At 40.9% G+C, this 23,033-nt stretch overlaps 1 protein-coding gene across 1 annotated transcript in view; it reads right to left on the bottom strand.

The window, feature by feature from the left end:
* Nucleotides 1-23,033, bottom strand: part of si:dkey-215k6.1 (transmembrane protein 132C) — a 116,803-nt gene that overhangs the window by 37,611 nt on the left and 56,159 nt on the right. Inside the window, exon 3 of the mRNA XM_028578574.1 lies at nucleotides 11,115-11,258. Coding sequence (XP_028434375.1) covers nucleotides 11,115-11,258 — 144 coding nt within the window. The remainder of the gene's footprint in view (nucleotides 1-11,114; nucleotides 11,259-23,033) is intronic.

Here is a 23,033-nt window from a genome sequence, read left to right as displayed (position 1 = left end):
GCTTTATCTTTGGATTCTTTTGGATGAATTTGGCAGCTATAGTGCTGTGTTAACTGCAAGGACAAAGCATGTTGCATTGATTACCTCTTTGATTCACACCTCTGACTAGGTTCCTCTCGATAACAATGGCGGCCATGCCTCGAGAGTGCTGTACTATTTACAAGCTGTCTAACATGTCAAAGTTGCAAAAACAACACGATTCTAACAAAGGGTTTAAAATAAAAATGGCCATAACATAAGGATTGTTAAATTATCCAGGAGACTCCAGTGTTTGTGTATGTTGAGGAATATTGAATGTTTTTATTATAAGAAAAAAACAAATGGGAATTCAGAATGGGGAAAATACTTCCAGGACCAGTGTCTCCTCCTACTTGGCAACTTTAATCTGCCATCACTGATTTTAGGCTTTATCATTTTATTTTTGACTTATGTGATATGTATTGCTATGTTATACGTGTACTTCCTATGGGGACACAGTGTTGTTATTTTACTGGTGATACTTTGTTTATTGCTAGCATGATAAAACAATGAGTTTATTTGAAAGTTATACTTTTGTGGATCCAGTTTTCTTATTACTGTACTAATTTATTCCTATAGAAGGCTAGCTTTGGTTCAGTGCAGATCTTTCTCTGATTTGTAATCACTATCAATGAACATGTTTACTCATTTCACAATTGCTCTCTGGAAACCTTTATGGCCAACTCCTGTCTTCAATATTAATTGGAAGTCTATCCAGCGTACTGCACAGGTTTGCACCTGCACACATTGTGAGGGCAGAAGATGGAGAGTCTACACAATGGGACTGTGTGAGCAGTCCCCACAGTGTAATACGTACAAGTGCACATGCAAATGAAGAAGAAAAAAGATTCAGAAAACATTTAATCACAAACTAATTGATTAAATGACTTATATGGCCTCTCTGCCCCCTGGTGGCCATCAGGATTCAGGCTCCTCTTTCTCCTCTCACTTGTCTCCTCCTCTTTTATATTCAAGAGCAGTGAAAGCATTTAGGCTCTATTTTAAAAAATGTCCTTCTCTGTCTTTTAAATGTGATGTGCTCTACCACCTCCATCGACAAAAATAGCTCCATGACCTTCAGAAACCTGCATCCAATTGATTGATGTTCGCTTACCTCAAACTATGATGAAGCCCTTCCTTTAACCACCCAATCTATTCACAAAAAAACTGTAACACTTCATTCATTCCCAAACTTTAACCCAACTGAAGCCACAAAATAACAAACTCCACAGTACAGAAGGAGGAGAGAATTGCAGACAGAGGTAAATGGTTACAAGTTTGAGAACTGCAACAGTTAGTGTGTTTATCAATTTTTCATCAAAGCAATGAAGCATCCCTGAGCCTAGCAGTGAGCTCCACCTGCTAATTATAGTGATCTAAATAGGGGTGTTAATAAAAAAGAGAATGTAAATGTGAATGCAAAATGCCCATCACTTCTCTTTCAAATGTGGATACAGGTTTCAATCAATCAATCAATCAAACAATCAATCACATTTTTATTTGTCAAAGGAAATCATACAAGGTATAATTCCAGTGAAATGTTATCCCATCAGCTCCTTGAACTTGTGCATGACTCATCATAAAGCAGAATGTGGCTGTCAGATCACAGTATAAGAGTCACCCGGTTGAATGGCATTGGCACCCCATGATCGAGCCAAGTCTCGGCAAAAGGACACTACAGCTCCCGATATCCTGCTGGAAACTGACGCTGGCACGGAGGCACAAAGCTACACCCAGCTCAGCATCAGACGCCTGCACATTGGTAGCAGGATGCCCAGCAGAAAGGTCACAGTCGGTGTTCCATTCCTACGCTTGCGTCGGTAGCCCCTCGTATATAGAGATGGAGATGGACGCAGAGATGGTCTTGCTAGTCCACGCAGTCGGGGTCATAGCCATAGGTCGTAGCTGATGGTCATCTTCACTTTTTTTGTGTTTAATCTGATGTTTACATTTGATAAATTTTACTGGCCAGGCTAGCAGAGTCAGCAGGAGACCGGTGAGTTGATTTCCCTATCCTGATGAGCGACTCGTAGTCACGAGGTGGCCGCAGAGATGGTCTTGGATTGCTAGACCTTCCTCCACCGTGGCGCTGCGGAGGAGGTGTCTGGCGGGTCCACACAGCATTCCGGGATGGGAGAAAAACGTGCTCTGGTTTATTGGCATTTATTTAAACCAATTACAGCCGACATGGTGCTAATCTGAAAAATAGCCCCGGGAAGGAACTTGTTTTGGATATCCGGATAACTTGAAATCCCGCAGAATTTCTTCAGCAACGGAACAATCCCGGAAGTGGAACGTCGAGGATACTGTTAGTATAAACATATAGCGCCTTTCCAAGGACAGAGCAATGTGTGTGTGTGTGTCTGCATGTGGGGTCACGTAGGTGCGTGTCAAGCTCTGCGACCGGTTAATTAAATGCCACACAGATCAATTCTTAATCTGCTTTGTATCTGTCCTAACACATGCAGAAACACACTCTCTAAATCTCCCATAAACATGCATTCTCACACACACACACACACACACACACACACACACACACACACACACACACACATCACACACGCACTAACATAAACACATACACATACACCCTCCTTCATCACCAGAGTGTTTTTGTCTTCCTCTTTGTCAAATTCAATTACTGACAACATCACTAAAGGAATCTCCACACTAACCAATTACCGCGCGTCTGTGAGATGATCTCTGTGTGTGTCTGTGTGAACATTAATATGAAACAACTATAATAGAAAGTATGTGTATGTCCAGAGTAGTTGAGTAGTTTAGTATTATAAGTATGATATGGAAAAATAGAAGATAAGATACTGTTTTTCATTTTAACATAACCCTGTTTGGCTGCTTAGCGGACATTCTTTTTTTTAAACAGTATGTTAAACGTTACAATAGAAAATGTGACTCTATCTTGAATAACATTGGCTGTGGTTCCTTGAGTGTAGGGCTGACGTCTCCAGGTCGGTTGGTCGATTGGTTGGTCGATATGCTCTTGTACAACCACATTCTCATTGGTTGGGCAATTGCTTGTATTACTTTCCTATGGTCAGCTTTCCACTAAAGCATTTTTTCCCATCTGTAAAGCAGTACGTTTATATGCACACCAATATCCCACTATTATTCCGAATATGATACAGATCATGTAAACAGCATATTCCGGTTGGATATTCCGGCAATAAGACCTTTTTCCAAATATAGCATTTTCCGATTATTATTATTCGGGTTTTAGAGGCATTGTTTGAACATGTATACAGCGCATTCGGAATATGCGTCTCAATCAGGGTTTTCACTGCAGGCTTATGGTCAGCTTGCTATGGTTGCTGAAAACAAACCAACCAGCCAACAGTTTGCAAAGCTACAGACCCGATAAGAAGGAGAAACACAGCTACTTTTAGACATTATCAAAGACTTGGATATCAACAGGTTTTTATATATTTGTACACATCGCTATGCCGACTTTTTCGAGAAGCTGGTTGAAGGAATGAAAGAGGGACGCCGTGTTCCCGCGGCCCGTCCAACAAGTCCCCCACCGCTGGTAAACTATGAAAAAAATCCTGCTTTGCATGGCTACATGTAAACGGGAATATTAGTGGAATACTCACTTTCATTAGCCATGTAAGCAGCTTAGTCGGAATATAGTCTTTTTCGGAATTAGGGCAAAAAACAGAATATTATGTGCATGTAAACATAGTGAATGACAGACGGTCTTCTGCTCCAGCTGAGATGCCTTTGTTGAGTCTGGTTGCTACTGTATGATACGGAATGTTCGAGGAAGTAAAAATGTTGGTGGCTATACATGCATGTTTGGTGGTCGGCACCATATGGTTGGCACAAGGTAGAGTACCTGCTTTGGGCCTTGCTCTGGATGAAGGGAAGGCTAAAGCTCGTATGCAGAGAGGACAGATATATACGGTCCAGCAGTATTAATGTCTCTTGCTCCATTGTTGTAGTTTAGCACTTGTACGTTTTTATTTGTTTATTTAGAATCGTCATTAGCTCCTGCATTTGCAGGTGCTATTCTTCCTGAGGTCCTTACAACTCACTTAAAAATGTGGCCATGCAATAATAAATACACATAACATCATAAACAAAAAAAATTATAAAACAAAAACTAAACTATAAACACTATAATTTCATGACCAAAATAACAAAATACACACACATAAGACAAAGACAGACATATAGACAGCTCCACCAGTGCAGTCATTGGGCATTCCTTACTTTTAGATTGAACACATTTTTAAGACATGTATATCCACATACTATCATACTATAACATGTCTTTCATCCTCTCAGGACATATCTCACAATTGAACAAACATACATATATTGTTAAACCTTAACCAATGTTGTTTCCCTTATCTACTCAACTTCTTTAAACAATAGATATTTTTTAACTAAACTTTTAAATCTCCTTTTACTGCTTTCTTGTGTTATTTGTTCAGGTGACTCTATACATGACCATGCGTTTAACAGTATGAGTCTTTGCTTTTGGCATGTCTAGTCGCATAGTCGTGTATATCTAAACTGAAAGGTAATTTATTATACAAAATAGATGGTTTCTTTCTAACAAGAATATTCCTAACAAAAACACATAATAAATAGAATAATCTATTTCTTACAAATAACCAACCTAAACATTTGTGCATTGTAACAACATTTGTCCGATATCCACACCTAAGCTCTATATTCGCGACTCTATTTTGCACCATTTGCAATTTAGTTATTTTTTCTTGAGTTACATTAGACCATACCACTGAACAATAATCAAGATTAGACAATATTAAAGCTTTAGCTACTACTTTGATTGAACTTTGTGACAAATATGGTGCACATCTTTTAACAACAGAAACACCACTTCCCATCTTAACAACCATGTTATTTATATGTTTAGTCCATGATAATTTGCTATCTAAAATAACTCCTAAAAGTTTGGTCTCATGGACCTGTTCAACAGACACATCATTTATGCAAAGTTTCAACTCAGGTTGAATATGAAGAGTATAATGTGAACCGAACATCATGCTTTCGTCTTTGAAATATTAAGAACTAGCTTATTTTCCTTTATCCATTCAACCACCGATTGCAGCTCTTGTGATAGGATAGTGTTTAACTCATGAATTGTAGATGAAGACATATAAATAGTTGAATCTGCATACATTGATATACTGACCTTATTTAAAACAAGTGATAAATCATTTGTGAAAATAGTGTATAACAGCGGCCCAAGACAACTCCCTTGGGGAACTCCACAGCTAACCGCTCTAACATCCGAGTAGCTACCATTAAAAAAGACTAGTTGTTGCCTGTTTGTTAAATAACTCTTCATCCATAACATTACTGACTGAGAGAAACCATAACATTCAAGTTTTTTCAATAGTAAATTATGATCATAACTGCCATCACACCCATTTTCTTGCATTTCACATATTTTATTTAAATATGAACTATTCGCACTTGGTGTAGGATGTGACGTCTGGTCTTTGTGCTACATCGTTCACTGTGATTGAATGGCTGGGTAAAAAGTGACAGGGACAAGCACAGCTTGTTACCAAAAGACAAAAAACATTTTTAACTCTCTGCAACCAGAAACAAACTCCAAACACGCAGCCCTCAGCGCAGTAGACACTCAGTGCCTCGTCACACTGCTGGCGTTTATAGCATCATGTGAATATGCTGCGCTCCCATTGAAAAGCATTTAAAACGTATTGTGGCCTCAGGAAAAATTGCTGTGATGAACACCCAACGCTACCATTTAGAGCACGGTGGACAATTTAGTTGAGAGAGAAATCGACCAATCAATTGGTTAAAGAGAAGGTAGAATTCCAGTCAAACAACATTTTCTTTGGTTGAATACAGCCCTACTTGAGTGCTTCCCAAAATCAAGCAGGCCAGAGCTGTTACCTGCCAACCCTGGCTTAGCAAAGGGTCAATTGTTTCTGGTACGGGATCTTGGTGTTAAGACAGTGGGATATTGTCTTGTGTTTGCTTTTTTAAGTTATCAGCAACCCTACTCTCCAAATCCCTTTACATTGATTTCCCTTCTCTCCCATTCATCCATAGTCTTGTATCCTTTCGACTTCCCCTACTTCCCAGATCTCTCATTTTATTTCCTCTCCTCTCCTCATCGATCCATTCATCATCTTCTCATCCCATCTCTCTTCCTCTTACATCCTTGCTTTGTCAGAGAAAGGCTTGCGTGAGGTCACGATAATGGTACTAATTTGTGTGTATGTGTGTGCTTGCCCCCTATCTGTCCCCTACTAGCTTTGACACCACTGACCTACACATACTGCTTTGTCAACAATAGCAGCACATGCATATACACGCATCACAAATGACAGCATCTCGCAGGACCTTAACAAGATAGTTTACACTGACAGAGAACGAGAGATGAGGGAGGGAGGGGAGGGCTGAAGAAGAGAGAAAGTTATTATCTATGTACATCGCTGCTGCTTATGTTGTTGTCAGGGATATATGGGCTAAACTGAACAACACAAGCTGCATCAGTGAAATCTACAGTAGTACACAACAGCCAGTGACAGGCTTAGCTAGTCATTCCATCCATACGTTCATTAGCAGGGAAGGGTAAAGCACTGTGCAATTCCCCCTGCAAACATTTATCCACCATGAGTAATTAAACAAAAGGTTGGTTAATGGAATGCGATGTGAATCCAAATGAGAACTCTAATCTTCCTCAGACTATTGCTTGTAACTTACAACAGCAGAGGAACAGTTTTTTTTCCCTCAGGAATTTATTCTGCATTCAAAGTGGAGCAGTTGCTCAACAAACCTGCAATATAAAAGTGGAATGTGACAGTTAAAACACATGTGAAGGAAATTGCAGTGTTTGCTGGATTCACCCATTTATTTCCTCTGCTGGCTTAATGCTTTTCATTATTGCAACGATCTGGAACCCATAAACAAATTGTAAAAGCTACTATAGAGGTAAGTATCTTATAAATTCAGTATTATGTGGCTCTGCTGAGACATAGCTTCAAAGATAAATGCACTGCCGCATTTCAGAGGCTGCCATGTTCAGTGGCTACATTTCAAGATTTTGTTTATCATGGACAAACTTTAGTTGGAGGACTTGGTGGTATTTGTTTGGTAACACTTTACTTGAAGTTTTCTACATAAGAGTGACATGACACTGTCATGAACACATGAACCATAACCCTAACCATAACCATAACCATAACTTGTCATGACAAAACCAAACAACACTTGCTAAAAGAAGCGTTATGTCATAAATGTTTATGACTTGTCTATTATGTTTTATGTCACATTCATGACAGTGTCATGTCACTCTTATGTAGAAAACTTCAAGTAAAGTGTAACCGTTTTCTCTATTGTGTGATCTTTTAAAAACTTTTTTTGTTTTTGTATGTCTCCTCTATTTATATTGCACTTTAAAAAAATATTTTTATTCTAATTTTCTTCCATTCTATAGTTATGTCTTTTGATTTTTTTTGCATCACTTGCTTTCATTGTTGATTTAATTTTCTCTTACTTGTTTATGTTGTGCACCAAAACACCAAAGCAAATTCATTGTATGTGAAAACCTACTTAGCAATAAACTGGATTCTGATTCTTTTCTTTTTTCTGTTTTTCTCTCTGGGCTGTATAAGCACTTTTGATCCACTGGGTTGTGTGTAAAGTGTGATATATATAAAGTTGAGTTGACTTAGTGTAATATTGAAACCAGTCAGAAGGCTGCTGTATAGGCCATCAGACAAACAAAGAAGTGTGTTGTTCATGTAATATCAAGGACTTGTTGGTGTAAATTAGGTGTGCCAGAGTCACTGCACACAAACAATCTTTACAAAATGTAAAGTCAGAAAATTATCATATAACTAATTTATATTTAGCATGAACTGGACCTATGAAAAAGCCAATGTATGATGTAAATAATGGGAGACTGGCATTAAATCATGCACATCTAAATGGACAGCTTAGTATTTTGTTGTGCTATTAGTTAGGGACCTGTAGCAGTTTAGGCCTGCCAAGAGATACACATTTTGTATGTGGAAGCACTGCTTCAGAGCCTCAGGTCAGGGCGAGATAGTCCTCTGTGTATGCTGCGTAGGTTTTCTGGATTGCACTTTACAGCTGTCATAGTGACTCACTGACAGCTACAGCTACCTGAAGCTGTACCCTATGGGTTCCATTGTCAAACAGCTGTCTGTGTTAAAGCTTTCTGTGTGTGTGTGTGTGTGTGTGTGTGTGTGTGTGTGTGTAAAGGAATACAAGAGAGGGTATAGCTTTCATCAGATGTCAACAAACAACAGTTTGCTAACACTCAATCATACATACACACTCTTTTCCACACAAACAAACACACTCAGCACAAAAGAGGAGGTTGCTAAACTGCTTATAGTGTCTCCTCTGTGCCGTGTTATAACAGTGACTGTCATTGTATTGGCGCCCTGTACTAAAATTGATCTAAATTGGTTGATTTAGCTTTTCCCATTTGACACTTTCTGTACATCATAAATAAAACATCAGCAGCAGAGATTTGAAAATGTGTTTTTATTCAATAGCTGCTGTTGTTTAAAGCGCCTTTTTTTTTAGTTGGTGAGAAGGGCCTCTGTATTATTTTACTAAGCCTGTCTGCTATTGCCTTGCTTTACCCAAAATGTACATTGTATACAGTATATATCAATAAAATGTGTAATTAGATTTGTGGGATGTTGAAGTAATTCAGTGGATCTTTTCTTTATCCTGAAAACGTGGGTCCATGCTTCAATGATATAAAGCAGGGTTGATGCTCACAGTTCAGCAGGGTAGGATAGCAGTTTCCTATGAATGCTTGTAAAGTCTGTGTCCACCCATGCAACTAAATTCCCTGGTTTGCAGAGGAAATGAAGATTTACTAGTATACTATATATGAAGGCTCCATGACTGCATACAGAATGGATGGAAAGGGTTTGATCAGTAGCTAAGAAATGAGACAAAAAGTTCAACATATTTCAGTTTCATAAAAAAAAAAGAAAATGTAGCACTCATGGGTAGTTGTATGACTTCACTTGTTCAGCAAGAGAGTCTGAAGTAAAGTAATAGAAATGACTGGAGATCCTGGTAAGTATTAAAGTTAGTCTAACTCTGAGTTAACAGAGTCAAAAATACTCCAGCGGTCAAAATCAGGTGAATTTGTTGAGACAAAACTTTGCTTTGGGGTTTCTCTAAATGCTGCTTTAGATTGTTTATTGTTTTAACGTTAAGCTTAAGATCTGGTATTATCTACATGTTATGCTGTCTCCATAGAGGCATCTCGGTATTCGTATGCTTGTTGTCTATAAAGAGCACGATATGGTCATCCCTCACAAGAACTCTTTACTTTCCTTGTCTACTTGTTTCACTCACATGTATGCTCACAAGGACAGGCACGCAAGCACACACACATGCACACACACACACATGCACACACACACACACACACACACACACACACACACACACACACACATGCACGCACTACACTACATCTATCTGAATGAGTTCCTTCCATTTTTACTATTTTGCTATTGATTTTACTTAAACAGCACCACTCCTGTTGGCTTGTACCAGGAAATTGGCTTCATATTGAAACTGTCACAGCAAGGTGCGTTTCACTGAGGAACCAGGGGGGACGTAGTGCAAGACCGTGACCTCGAGGGGATTAAGCGGACAGCAAGGACTGATTAGAGAGTCAAAAAGAAAAGCAGGATAGTGATGACATGCATCACATTTTAGGAATTGGGGTTCCATGCACACAGCACCTTTAAGCTTGTTTTAATTAGAAATTTAAATATTATATTTTTTAACACAAATAAGTACGATAAACACAAGAGCGCAGGTGTTTATGTGGTTATTTTCTGGTAGGACAAAATGTAATTAAAGTAAACAGTAGATTGAGCAGTCATACTTCGACTATGTATGCCCTTCCACTTTCTGAAAGCTGCGTTGGGAGATAACAGTATCCTGAGGAGTTTTTGACCACTACATTCTGGAGCAATAGTTTCATGAGTGGGTATTTGTTTCGTTTGTTCTCAGGCATATGGATGAGGATATGCATGATTGATGTTATACACAAGGTAGCTCGCCATGAAAGACAAACATACAAAGGCAAGAGAGGAAGATTGCTAGCAAGTAAATATAGATCAATCAAAGGATAGAACATCTTTATTAGGCCTAAAGGATGTACACAGTGGGTTTTGGTCAGTAACACTGCATGTAAACTTCACAGGGCACTTTTAATCAGCTGAATAGCATACATATTTTTAATGCAACCTGCTACTAGACTATTTTCTATTATGTCTGGAAGCTGAAACAAAAACAACCTTTACCAAACCATTTTCTCTATTTAAAGACTTATAGCTGTAGTTTAGTAATCACTCAGCAATCTATGGAGTTTCTCTAATGGACACATCTGTTTACCTGTTTAGCATGTTTTCATGGTATTATATTAGTTCTGCTTTACTTTACCAAAACACTGAACCAAATGTAAATTACTTGTGTTCCCTCTTTCAGAACAAAAAAGAAACTATTGCTTTTTATGATCAAGTAAGTGCAAAGTTCCCCACATATCAGCAATTCTGAGACTTTAATACGAAATTCAGTAAATGGAAAGTGAGATTTAAAAAAGGCCTGCACACTGTGATAAGTGTCTCATTATGCTCCGTTGCACAAAGCGAATTAGAGAACAGCACAAATCCTCCAAGATTTTAGATTATAATGATGATTCAAAATGGATCCCTTGCTGTGTAAAATACCCCCAAGTTTACCTCCTCACATTATTGTGATTTCCCTATTCTTTAAACATTTGTATTTCTCAAACTCTTGAGAAATGATTTTTTAATCCACATTTAACTTACCTGATAGACCATGACTTAAGATATTCTTTAAAATAGCTTGAGCCAATCTTATATTTTAGCCCATGTTCAATCACAAAGCAAAATATCAACTGGTTTACTTTACTATCTTACCTCAAAATGCAATGCCGGAATTTGTGTTTTTGAATATGCGTGTGTGAATCAGATTATCGACAGTTGTGTGTTTCAAATTAATTTATAATTCTTATATACGTATCTCTCTGTGTGTACCTTGACCACGTCCACGTCTGTCGAGCTGCAGGTGACCAAGTCGTCCACCTCCCTCACTTGCCCGTCGGTTTCCACGGTAACCAGTTTGATAGGCACTGCGACGCGCCGACCCGTAAGAATGGCTGTGTTCACCACCTCTGTGTCCTACAGAGAGAGAGAAAGAGAAAGAAAAAGTTTCTTTAAAAGAAAACATTCTTCAATCCGCAGTTTCTTCCTGTTGGCACTATATTACAGTTTACCAAGTTATTACCTGCGCCAAGGAGGTTGTGTTTTCAGTTTGGTTTGTCCGTTGTTTGTTTGTTTGTCTGTCAGCAGGATAACGGAATAACTACTAGCCCAATTTTCATGACAGTTTGTGGAAGGGTGTAGCATGGGCCAAGCAGGAATTTTGGAGCGGATCCAAATCAGGGCGTAGATACACAAGTTATTTTTCACTTTTGTTAATATTGCGAGATGGGGCAAGGACTGCGCTCTGCAAGTGCCCTTCTAGTTATACTATAATATGTTATTATAATATAGCCCTGAACGGGAAGTAACTATAAACATGTTTTAAAGTCTGAAACATTTGCAATGAAAGAAGAATGAAATAGGCAAAAGGTTCATTTAAAAGAAATGTCTTTCAAATATTCAGAATTTTTGTGAATTCTTCTATTTCTAAGAATTATTTGTTCTGCAGTCCTATTTACTTTTTATGTTTGAGACAAAGTAGAAGATTATGAAAGATGCAGGAGAGACAGGAATAAACAAGAAACAGGGACCAGGGGAGAGTTTTAAATGAAAGAGAGAGAGAGAAGAGAGAGAGAGAGAGAGAGAGAGAGAGAGAGAGAGATAGATAGACAGAGAGAGAGAGGTGATTATAAACCTCACAATTAATGTAATCAACATGATTACATTTGATTAGATCCTTCCAACAAAAATAGCGCAAACAAACCAGCACACGCACAGACACCTCAGAGCGCAGTGTGCCAGTGTCAATCTTGATTATTTGGCATTGCGTTTCCAAGAGGGCATTTATCACCGCCAACATACACACACACACACACACACACACACACACACACACAAGCCTGATTATACTGTGTTTCGCTGGGCCCACTGTTTCTGGATGGGAAGTGTGTTTGTGTGTATCTGCTATTGGTCTCTTGTGGAATTCAGCGGAGCATACAGGATGCCAACAGAGAAGATGAAGAAGAAATGTACTGCATTGTCTCCAGACACAGTTTGCATTGAAATGGTTTCAATCGAAAATGTTCTGCACCTTCGGTATACAATAATGCGTGTGTTCTTCTATCTTTGTCTTTGTGAGTACAAATTTTACATCTCAGTTTGAGCACATTTTTCGAAAGTTAGGACATGGACTTGCACATCTTTGGGAATAAATATACTTTCCACAATTCTTATAGATGCTTTGGCATGTGATCGAAAGGAGCCAGAGATCAAACCACCAAACATTTAATTAATGGAAAACCTGCTTTACCACCAAACCTGCTCTATGCGTGCGTGCGTGCGTGCGTGCGTGCGTGTGTGCATGCGTGCGTGCGTGCGTGCGTGCGTGTGTGTATCTATAATGTAAAATGACATTTTAACATTGTTATAGTAATTGAGAGGATGCATGATAATGCAGGATGTCAGCAAGGACAGACACACAAACAAAATAAATGTGGGGCAAACATGGAAACTTAGAACCACGACCATCACATGTACTTTGTACATTAAATACATTTAAACATTTACAGACACAGTTACACATGCAGTATAGAAACCTATGTAAAGATGCAGAAACGGGAAAAAGACTAATAGCAAACACATGTACATACAAACACACAAGTATAAACAGCATATCAGAGCAGAGATACACACTTGCAAACATGTACACACAAATAACACAAATACACTACACACAAATAAGATAAATACACTTAACAAGATAGGACCTCTGACACACATGCTCACACTTAACACACACACACTCAAGAGTTTAAGCGCATGTGACTAGTACACGTTTCCTAATGACCTATCCTTCTCTGCCACACACCGCTATGTGACCTTTTCCTTAATGAGATCTCTCTCTCTCTCTCTCTCTCTCTCTCTCTCTCTCTCTCTCTCTCTCTCTCTATATATACAAATACACTTTATTAATTTGTATTTCTCCTAGTTTTTCCCTTCTCCTCCTTACACTCTGCTCAGTCTTGCCTGAAAGCAGAAATAGATACTGTAGATATGCAACACGTCAGAAGAGAGTTATGCAGGTTGAAGGTGAGAAACAGGTGAGGAAGAGTAGGAGGGAGAGAAGCGGGGACAAACAGGATTAAAAGCATGGAAAGATGAAAGAGGGAGCGCAGGAGAGGAAGATGGAGGGCACAAAGAAAGTAGACCTACAGAGATTTTTTTTTTACGAATTACGAATTAACTGTAAGATTCTTCTTTCGCCTCAAGGGAAGGAGAGCAGATGGAGGGATAAAAATCAAAGAGGAAGACTGGATGTGTTTATGTTAGTAGGTAGCTTATATGTGTATGTTAAAATGTATGTGTATTTCAGGGCAGTAGCCTCTTGAAGGCTATAGTAGTGCCACAGATAACATCACGTTTACATCTCTGCTATCTGCACCACAGGCCAAAAGAAATGACAACAACAGCAACCAGTAAACCATATTTTTTTTTTAAATAAAAAATGAGTTGCTGCCTTCTGCAAAATCGTCACATCTGATTTCTGTCTTTAAACTAAAAGCTTAAGTGAATTTAAACTGGCAACAAAGTGGCCATTAAATAGTTTTACTTTGTGTGTCGGTGTGTTGAGTTTTTCTTTATCTGAATCGAGGGTCTACAGAGGTGATGTAGGTTGTACGGTATCCAGTATGGTGGAGGAAATGGCTCAAAGCACGGAATCTAATAAAAGTATGAAGATATGGAGACAAATGAACAAATGAAAACTTCATCCTCACCACAAGGGAAAAAAACAAAACTGAGTTTTAACACAATGTAGGTTTCAAGGGGACACTTAAAACTGGTGAGCACACAATTCATAATGCAATCACTAGATGTGTTGTGGCTGACAAGTGGTAGCATGTTCCCTTGTGGCTAGCTTGTTAGCAGTTAGCTCACCAGTTCTGGTAGTTTACCAACCAGATCTGCGAGTAGTCCTTACATCACCAAGCTTCTACAACCACATATTTTGCAAACAAGTGGCACTGAATTTTTGCTGTGCCACTTTAGGCCTTAATACCACATTCAGAGGGATACTGACAGGTTAAACATTAATTGATAGTCTATTTGCATTGGTCAAACTGCGTCTGCTGACCTGAGTCCATGACCCTCTTCCCGACCTGGGTTGAACACGACACGTTGGTGAACAAGCATCTCTAATAGGGATAGAAACTTAATTGAATTATATTCATGTTTAATCATAATTGAACTGACTCCCTGAGGAGAGAGGTAGACTACATAAACCAAAACTGCCAATGGTAACAGCGAAAGATTAATCTGTCACAGTCATCTAATATGAATAATGTAGGTCCAATGCATGTGGAATGCATGTTCAGAAAACCTGCCGTATTACCCCGTCCTTTACTCAAGAAGCAGACTATCGTTGCAAGTACCTTATTAACCTTCATGTTAATAAGGTCTTGCGTTTACTAGCACAAAGATGAATCAAAGGAAGCAGAATAAAGACAGAAATGGAAGAGACAGAGAGAAAGGAGTAAAAAAATAAAAACAAAGCAGAAAATTAGAAAAATAGAGAAAGTGAAAAAAAGATAAAACACAGCAGGAAGAAGAATATTAGAGCAAGAGCAAAGGAGACAGAGAGAGAAAAGGAAAAAATGTCATGCCTGTCCAAGGGAATTATTAAGTGGCTCGTCAACAGCTGGCTCCCTACTGCCTTCAAAAGCTGCTCCACAATGCACTGAGATAAGCTCAGAGGAGGTGTGTGTTTGTGTGTGTGTGTGTGTGTGTGTGTGTGTGTGTGTGTGTGTGTGTGTGTGTGTGTGTGTGCGCATGTGGTGAGGTCTTGTGTGTCAAGTATTTCTATGTATGAATGAATAAGAGGTCCATTCATGCATGTTCCTGCATACACCCACGTGTTTGTGTTTGTTTGTGTGTGTGTGTCTCTGTGTGTGTTTGTGTGTGTGCATGAGTGAATCAGAGAGATGTGGGAAAAAGAGGGAATAGCTATAGAGAAAATAAATGTGTGTGTGTGTGCACACATGCATCCGGTGAGCACTGACAAATACAGTGTTCTAAAAGAGTTGACACAGTGAAAAACCTGGAGCTTTTTGCTCTTCTGTACAAATTCAATTCTAACTGTGACAATAAGAGTATGTAAGCAGTTCTCTTTCTGTCTCGCCTTCCTTCTCTGTCTCTCTCTCTCTCTCTCTCTCTCTCTCTCTCTCTCTCTCTCTCTCTTTCACACACACACACACACACAAACACACACAAACACACACACACACTGACATTTGTATAAACACCACAAACACTGTGTTGAAGCCACCAAATAACATAAAAAGAAATTAAAACCACTTTATTTATCAACATCCATCCATCCATCCATCCATCTTTGTCCGCTTATCCGGTGTCGGGTCGCGGGGAGAGCAGCTCCAGCAGGGGACCCCAAACTTCCCTTTCCTGAGCAACATTAACCAGCTCCGACTGGGGGATCCCGAGGCGTTCCCAGGCCAAGTTGGAGATATAATCCCTCCACCTAGTCCTGGCTCTTCCCCGAGGCCTCCTCCCAGCTGGACGTGCCTGGAACACCTCCCTACGGAGGCGCCCATGGGGCATCCTTACCAGATGCCCGAACCACCTCAACTGGCTCCTTTCGACGCAAAGGAGCAGCTGCTCTACTCCGAGCTCCTCACGGATGACTGAGCTTCTCACCCTATCTCTAAGGGAGACGCCAGCCACCCTCCTGAGGAAACCCATTTCGGCCGCTTGTACCCTGGATCTCGTTCTTTCGGTCATGACCCAGCCTTCATGACCATAGGTGAGGGTAGGAACGAAAACTGACCGGTAGATCGAGAGCTTTGCCTTCTGGCTCAGCTCTCTTTTCGTCACAACGGTGCGATAGATTGAATGCAATACCGCACCCGCTGCGCCGATTCTCCGACCAATCTCCCGCTCCATTGTCCCCTCACTCGCGAACAAAACCCCAAGGTACTTGAACTCCTTCACTTGGGGTAAGGACTCATTCCCTACCTGGAGAAGGCATTCCATCGGTTTCCTGCTGAGAACCATGGCCTCCGATTTAGAGGTGCTGATCCTCATCCCAACCGCTTCACACTCGGTTGCGAACCGATCCAGTGAGTGCTGAAGGTCACAGGCCGATGATGCCATCAGGACCACATCATCTGCAAAGAGCAGCGATGAGATCCCCAGCCCACCAAACTGCAACCCCTCCCCACCCCGACTACGCCTCGATATCCTGTCCATAAATATTACAAACAGGATTGGTGACAAAGCGCAGCCCTGGCGGAGGCCAACCCTCACCTGAAACGAGTCCGACTTACTGCCGAGAACCCGGACAAGGCTCTCACTTTGGTCGTACAGAGACCCCATACTCCCGCAGCACCTCCCACAGTATCTCCCGGGGGACCCGGTCATATGCCTTCTCCAAATCCACAAAACACATGTAAACCGGTTGGGCATACTCCCAGGCTCCCTCCAGGATCTTTGCAAGAGTGAAGAGCTGGTCCGTTGTTCCACGACCAGGACGGAATCCGCATTGTTCCTCCTCAACCCGAGGTTCGACTATCGGCCGAACCCTCCTTTCCACCACCTTGGAGTAGACTTTACCAGGGAGGCTGAGAAGTGTGATACCCCTGTAATTGGCACACACCCTCTGGTCCCCCTTTTTAAAAAGGGGAACCACCACCCCAGTCTGCCACTCCTTTGGCACTGTCCCAGACTTCCACGCAATGTTGAAGAGGCGTGTCAACCAGGACAGCCCCTCCACACCCAGAGCCTTGAGCATTTCTGGACGGATCTCATCAATCCCCGGGGCTTTGCCACTGTGGAGTTGTTTGACTACATCAGTGACTTCCGCCTGGGAAATCGACGACAATCCCCCGTTATCCTCCAGCTTTGCCTGTAACATAGAGGGCATATTAGTCGGATTCAGGAGTTCCTCAAAGTGCTCCTTCCACCGCCCTATTACCTCCTCAGTTGAGGTCAACAGTGTCCCATCCTTACTGTACACAGCTTGGATGGTTCCCCGCTTCCCCCTCCTGAGGTGGCGAACAGTTTTCCAGAAGCACTTTGGTGCCGACCGAAAGTCCTTCTCCATGTCTTCTCCAAACTTCTCCCACACCCGCTGCTTTGCCTCTTTCACGGCAGAGGCTGCAGCCCTTCGGCCCTTCGGTACCCTGCAACTGCCTCCGAGTCCTCCGGGATAACATATCCCGGAAAGACTCCTTCTTCAGTCGGACGGCTTCCCTGACCACCGGTGTCCACCACAGTGTTCGTGGGTTACCGCCCCTTGAGGCACCTAAGACCCTAAGACCACAGCTCCTCGCCGCAGCTTCAGCAATGGAAAATTTGAACATTGTCCACTCGGGTTCAATGCCCCAGCCTCCACAGGGATGCACGAAAAGCTCCGCCCGGAGGTGTGAGTTGAAAGTCTGTCGGACAGGGGCCTCCTCCAGACGTTCCCAATTTACCCGCACTACACGTTTGGGCTTACCAGGTCTGTCCAGAGTCTTCCCCCACCCCCTGACCCAACTCACCACCAGGTGGTGATCGGTTGACAGCTCCGCCCCTCTCTTCACCCGAGTGTCCAAAACATATGGCCTCAGATCAGATGAAACGATTATAAAATCGATCATTGACCTTCGGCCTAGGGTGCTCTGGTACCAGGTACACTTATGAGCATCCCTATGTTCGAACATGGTGTTTGTTATAGACAATCCATGACTAGCACAGAAGTCCAACAACAAACAACCACTCTGGTTTAGATCAGGGAGGCCGTTCCTCCCAATCACGCCTCTCAGGTGTCTCCATCATTGCCCACGTGTGCGCTTGAAGTCCCCAGCAGAACAATGGAGTCCCCCACTGGCGCCCCATGCAGGACTCCACTCAAGGTCTCCAAGAAGGCCGAATACTCCGAACTCCTGTTTGGTGCATATGCACAAACAACAGTCAGAGTTTTCCCCCCCACAACCCACAGGCGTAGGGAGGCGACCCTCTCGTCCACCGGGGTAAACTCCAACGTAGCGGCGCTCAGCCGGGGGGCTTGTGAGTATCCCCACACCCGCCCGGTGCCTCACACCCTGGGCAACTCCGGAGAAGAAAAGAGTCCAACCCCTATCCAGGAGTACGGTTCCAGAACCAAGACTGTGCGTAGAGGTAAGCCCCACCAGATCTAACCGGTAGCGCTCCACCTCCCGCACCAGTTTCGGCTCCTTCCCCCACAGAGAGGTGACGTTCCACGTCCCCAGAGCCAGCGTCTGCTGCCCGGGTCTGGTCCGTCGAGGCCCCTGACCTTCACTGCCACCCATTTGGCAGCGCACCCGACCCCAGCGGTTCCTCCCACAGGTGGTGGGCCCATGGGCTATCAACATCCATATACATCCAATTAGCTAATTGGGCTAAATGTTAATGGGGTAAGTGGCTTTTTCATCAGGTAGCTAGAAAAAATACCTTCTAGTAACAGATAGGAAATTTCATCAAGACCTTGTGTCGTTATTAAATTGCAGTTGTTATTTCTCTGTGTGCACATACACTACAAAAAGTGTGAGAGAGAAGAATACATAAACAAGAAAGAGAAATACAAAATAAAAATGCAAGTTAGACTCTGTGAGAGGAAATAAAAAGAGAAGCAGAGAGGATAAAGGGGAGAAGAGACAAGCAGTTTTATATTTACTAAGAAACTTCCATGATCTCTTGACGAATAAGCTATACAGCCAAAGTAACAGTTTGAGGGAGAGCACTGTTATTGGATGTTTTATTGAGTGTTTGACCAGGGGCAAAGCAGTGAAATACTAAATAGTGTGTTCATCTGAGTATGTACAGGACATAATAGGGCAGGAAAGAATAATACAGAGGGAAAAAGAAGAATTTAGAACAATGTGGCCAAAATATTGTTTGCTTCTCACTACATTGGTTTTCTTTGGATGATTTCTTGCATATCTTTATCTCCCTATACTGCTTTGGCAATGTTATGTTTCTCATGTTTATTGTCCCTGTTCCTCCTCACCTGTTTCTTACTTTCGACCTAAACTTCTTGTTTTGTTAGGTGTCTGTATCTGATTGTAAAGAGACTAAAAACAACAGAATTAAACATGAAGAAAGCTTGGATGTGTTTTGTGCATTAGAGATCTGTACTGCCAGGCCACAGCAGAAGGCCAGAAAAAAAAAAGATTAAAGATCAAGATGCATGCATGTTGCTTATAGCATTTTAAATTGCATTAGTGAAGCAATGAAGTCAATGAAGGTGTGCATGTGTGCAAATCAGATGTTCAGCATGTTACTGCTCCAATTTCATTTTCACGGCTAGGTTAACACGTTAATAGAGATTGCTTCAAGTTGGGTTATCTTGCTGCATTGATATAAACTTGGTTTATGTACTATATAAGGGTATTATTTTAATTTAGTAACATATGCAGATTGCATATAATCAGAAGATATTCCATTGTATGAATTAGGTTCCAACAAAAGCAGTTACATATTACAGAAAGGTGATGGTCAGGTAAAGATGTAAGTCTACTTTTAGACAATTGAATATCCAACTAAAAGCATATTTAGCACATGAAAACACATAAGAAGTACCAGACTAATTTAATATTAAAACATCTTACTGTAACACATAGTAATACAGATAACTGTCTAGACCTTGACTTTATCTGAACTGTTATATTTTATTTGCTCTTTAAAGAAATGTTTTCCTGTGTCTTGCTCGTCACATTAACCTGTACAGTGTTTTCTGTGTGAGTGTGTTTGCTTGCTTGCTTGTGTGTGTGTGTGTGTGTGTGTGTGTGTGTGTGTGTGTGTGTGTGTGTGTGTCAGGCCACAGCTGTGAAAGGAAAATTGGTTGAAGGCACTTAGCTGCAATTTACTACAGACCCATTAAACACATCAAGTGCATTGCACTTCCTTTCGTGCGTGTGCTTACTTGCGTGCGCCTGTATGTGTGGTGTGGCCCTGGACAGTATTTTAGATTTAAATGCCTTAATGTACTGCACATGTTGGCTGTATGAAGTCTGGGTATTCACATACACACAGTAAGCACATTTGGATAGATAGTGATAATTCCCATGTGGGGAAAAAAATTAAAATCACTTGTTACCGTTAGTCTTTTGTGTTGTGTTACCTCAACTAACGATATTTTGATTTAACTGTTCTAGTTATTATTAGTATTGTTATTACAATGGGCAGTCTCTATACAATACGTAAACACGGGTAAGTTCATGCATTTGGTGCAGAGAGCCCCCAGCACAGTAAACCAAAATAAACTTTTTGTTGCTAGATAAGTTGAACTCTTTTGTAAAGAGCAAGGGGCACTATTTACTATACGACCTTTTTCCCCAAAGAGATGTAACTGCTTTAGAGCAGACCAGCTAAACATTATTTTGTGATCTTCATCTTAATTGTCATCTCTCCTAACTCAAGTAATCTTGGTTAAAAAAAGACAGCAGGAAGTTAAGCTTGTTTACTAGCCACAGGCGAGTAATTAGGAGGACTTAATAGAAAAGTGAAATCTAGCTATTTGGCCACAACTGAATTTAAAAGTGTCTATAATAATGTACACATAATATAAAGTGTTTTCTTAAAGTTGTTGTGGGGGAAAAAACACTTGCATGTTGCTGACTGTGTCAAGTGGCATGCAGTAATGCCTACAAGGAAAAGGTTTTACTTTACCCGTGTTGGTTCTGTTTCTTTCCTAAAATGTCTCCCTCTCTTTTTGTCTGAGTCTAAGTCCTGAGAATAGCTTGTTTTTGCAGCTCTTGTTAAAGTAAATTAACCTCGACATCAACTGAAATTGTGATTAAGCAGAGCGGCTGCCCTGTGCCACATAAGTCAATACTGTTTACTCAAAACTGTTGCATCATCAATATCACAACAGTTTCTTACATCTATGAACACAGACAGTCTGCATATGTGTATATCGGTATGTGGTTGTCTTTGAATGTTTAGATTAAGAAAGTAAAAGTGTATTATGTGTCTGCAGCACATTTTACCCAAAGGCATTCAGGTTAATGTGGCCTGTTAGTAGCTGCTACAGCCATAAGGCACAGTGGTAATTAAATCCCCTTAACCTGAAATCCAATCATTTTACCAGTACTATCTGTGCTGTGACTCGGACAGAAACAGAAAACAGATACCCAACAGATGAATCCAGTGTATTTTTTTTGTGTATCCAGACAATACTCTTGTGCTAACACAGCACTTTAGAGATGTGTTTTTCTAGTCAAGTTTACCATTCACAATACTGTTTTAATCTAAATTTAAATTAAGATTTAACAAGTGGGGGTGAACCAACAGCAAACCTTTTTGAGTTTAGCAATCTCCTCCGTCAATGCTATCTACATACAGTAGTTGCTATCAAGCGCTATAATAAACTGCAGGCTGAAATTCAGTATAATATTCTAGAGTGAATTACGAAACAACCAATCCAGCTAGAAACTTTTGAGAACCGTTCAATGTACAATTTGATGCTTAACACCAATACCGAAAACCTCATTAAGACCGCAGTGGAAAACCTGCTAATTCTATTACAGGTTGACTATGATTGCACACACAGCTGGCTACCTGCTCATGTCTGATATGTTCAGTGATGTTAATACTCAGTTGACAGCTTGGCTTGAGTACTTTCTCATCTCTCATCCCTTTTCTTTTTAGTGCATGTGTATTTTAAATTACTAGATAGGATTAAGTAAGCCTAGTAGAATAGAACACCTTTACTAACAATCATTGATAGCATTTTTTGTTTTGTTATTCTCAGGATAAGACATCAACTGTGAACAATTTTGTGAAACAAAGTTTGTTTCACTTTATTTTTTAATTTGTTTATTTATTTGATTAGGACAATGCACATTAATGAACATTTCTGTAAATGCGCCAGTGTTAGCCAGTCGGCTAATTTTCAACTGTATTCCTAGTTGCCTAGCATGCATGTCTTTATGGTGGGAAGAAACCGGAGCACCCGGAGGAAACCCACGCAAACACGGGGAGAACATGCAAACTCCACACAGAAAGGCCTGAGACGACCTGGGTTCGAACCCAGAACCTTCTTGCTGTGGGGCTGTTCCCACCGGAGATGCCGTCTACCACCTCATCGGCCTTCAAAATGGACGATTCGAAGATCACATCGGGGTCATGTTCTAATCGTGTGTGGGATTGTGTAGCCTCAAATCGGTGGTATTATTTTTAATTCACGTTAATTATCCAAAGACTCATTTTCTAGTGACATAAATATTGTGTATTGGACTGGTGCTGTTCTAACTGCAAGATAACCTTTGACCCAACTCTCTCTGTGGACATTCCTATGTGGATGAAGTTGAAACCACAAAGACAGTGCTATCGGATAAAACATGTTTTAAATGTACTCCTAAACTTTCTTATAACCCAAAAGTAATAACTAATGTCATCCTACTGTATTTCCAGATTTAAAACTAATTAATTCAATAACCTTCATTTTACAAATCTACAGTTTTGTTTCCTTCACGTGGCTCCTTTTTGGACACATCAGACGAACACCGACTCATTGAGAACCAACTCTGTTCAGGCTGTAAGAGCCTTCTCAACAGCTCATCATCAGCTAGCTGACCGCCGCTGTTGAACGTCTACACTGCTTGCAGACGTGGGCCAGCCGGCCAATCAGACTCTGTTCCTGCAAACAATCCTCTTCTATCGCCAGTGAGGACGTGGCTCATTGATTCCTCCCGAAGGTGGACACAGATCGTCAGAGGACGAAACCTTTGCTCTTTC

This window comes from Perca flavescens, chromosome 5 (genome assembly GCF_004354835.1).
Source record: "Perca flavescens isolate YP-PL-M2 chromosome 5, PFLA_1.0, whole genome shotgun sequence".
Taxonomy (NCBI): domain Eukaryota; kingdom Metazoa; phylum Chordata; class Actinopteri; order Perciformes; family Percidae; genus Perca; species Perca flavescens.
Note: the sequence above shows the minus strand (reverse complement) of the source record. Positions and strands in the feature narration are given on the sequence as shown.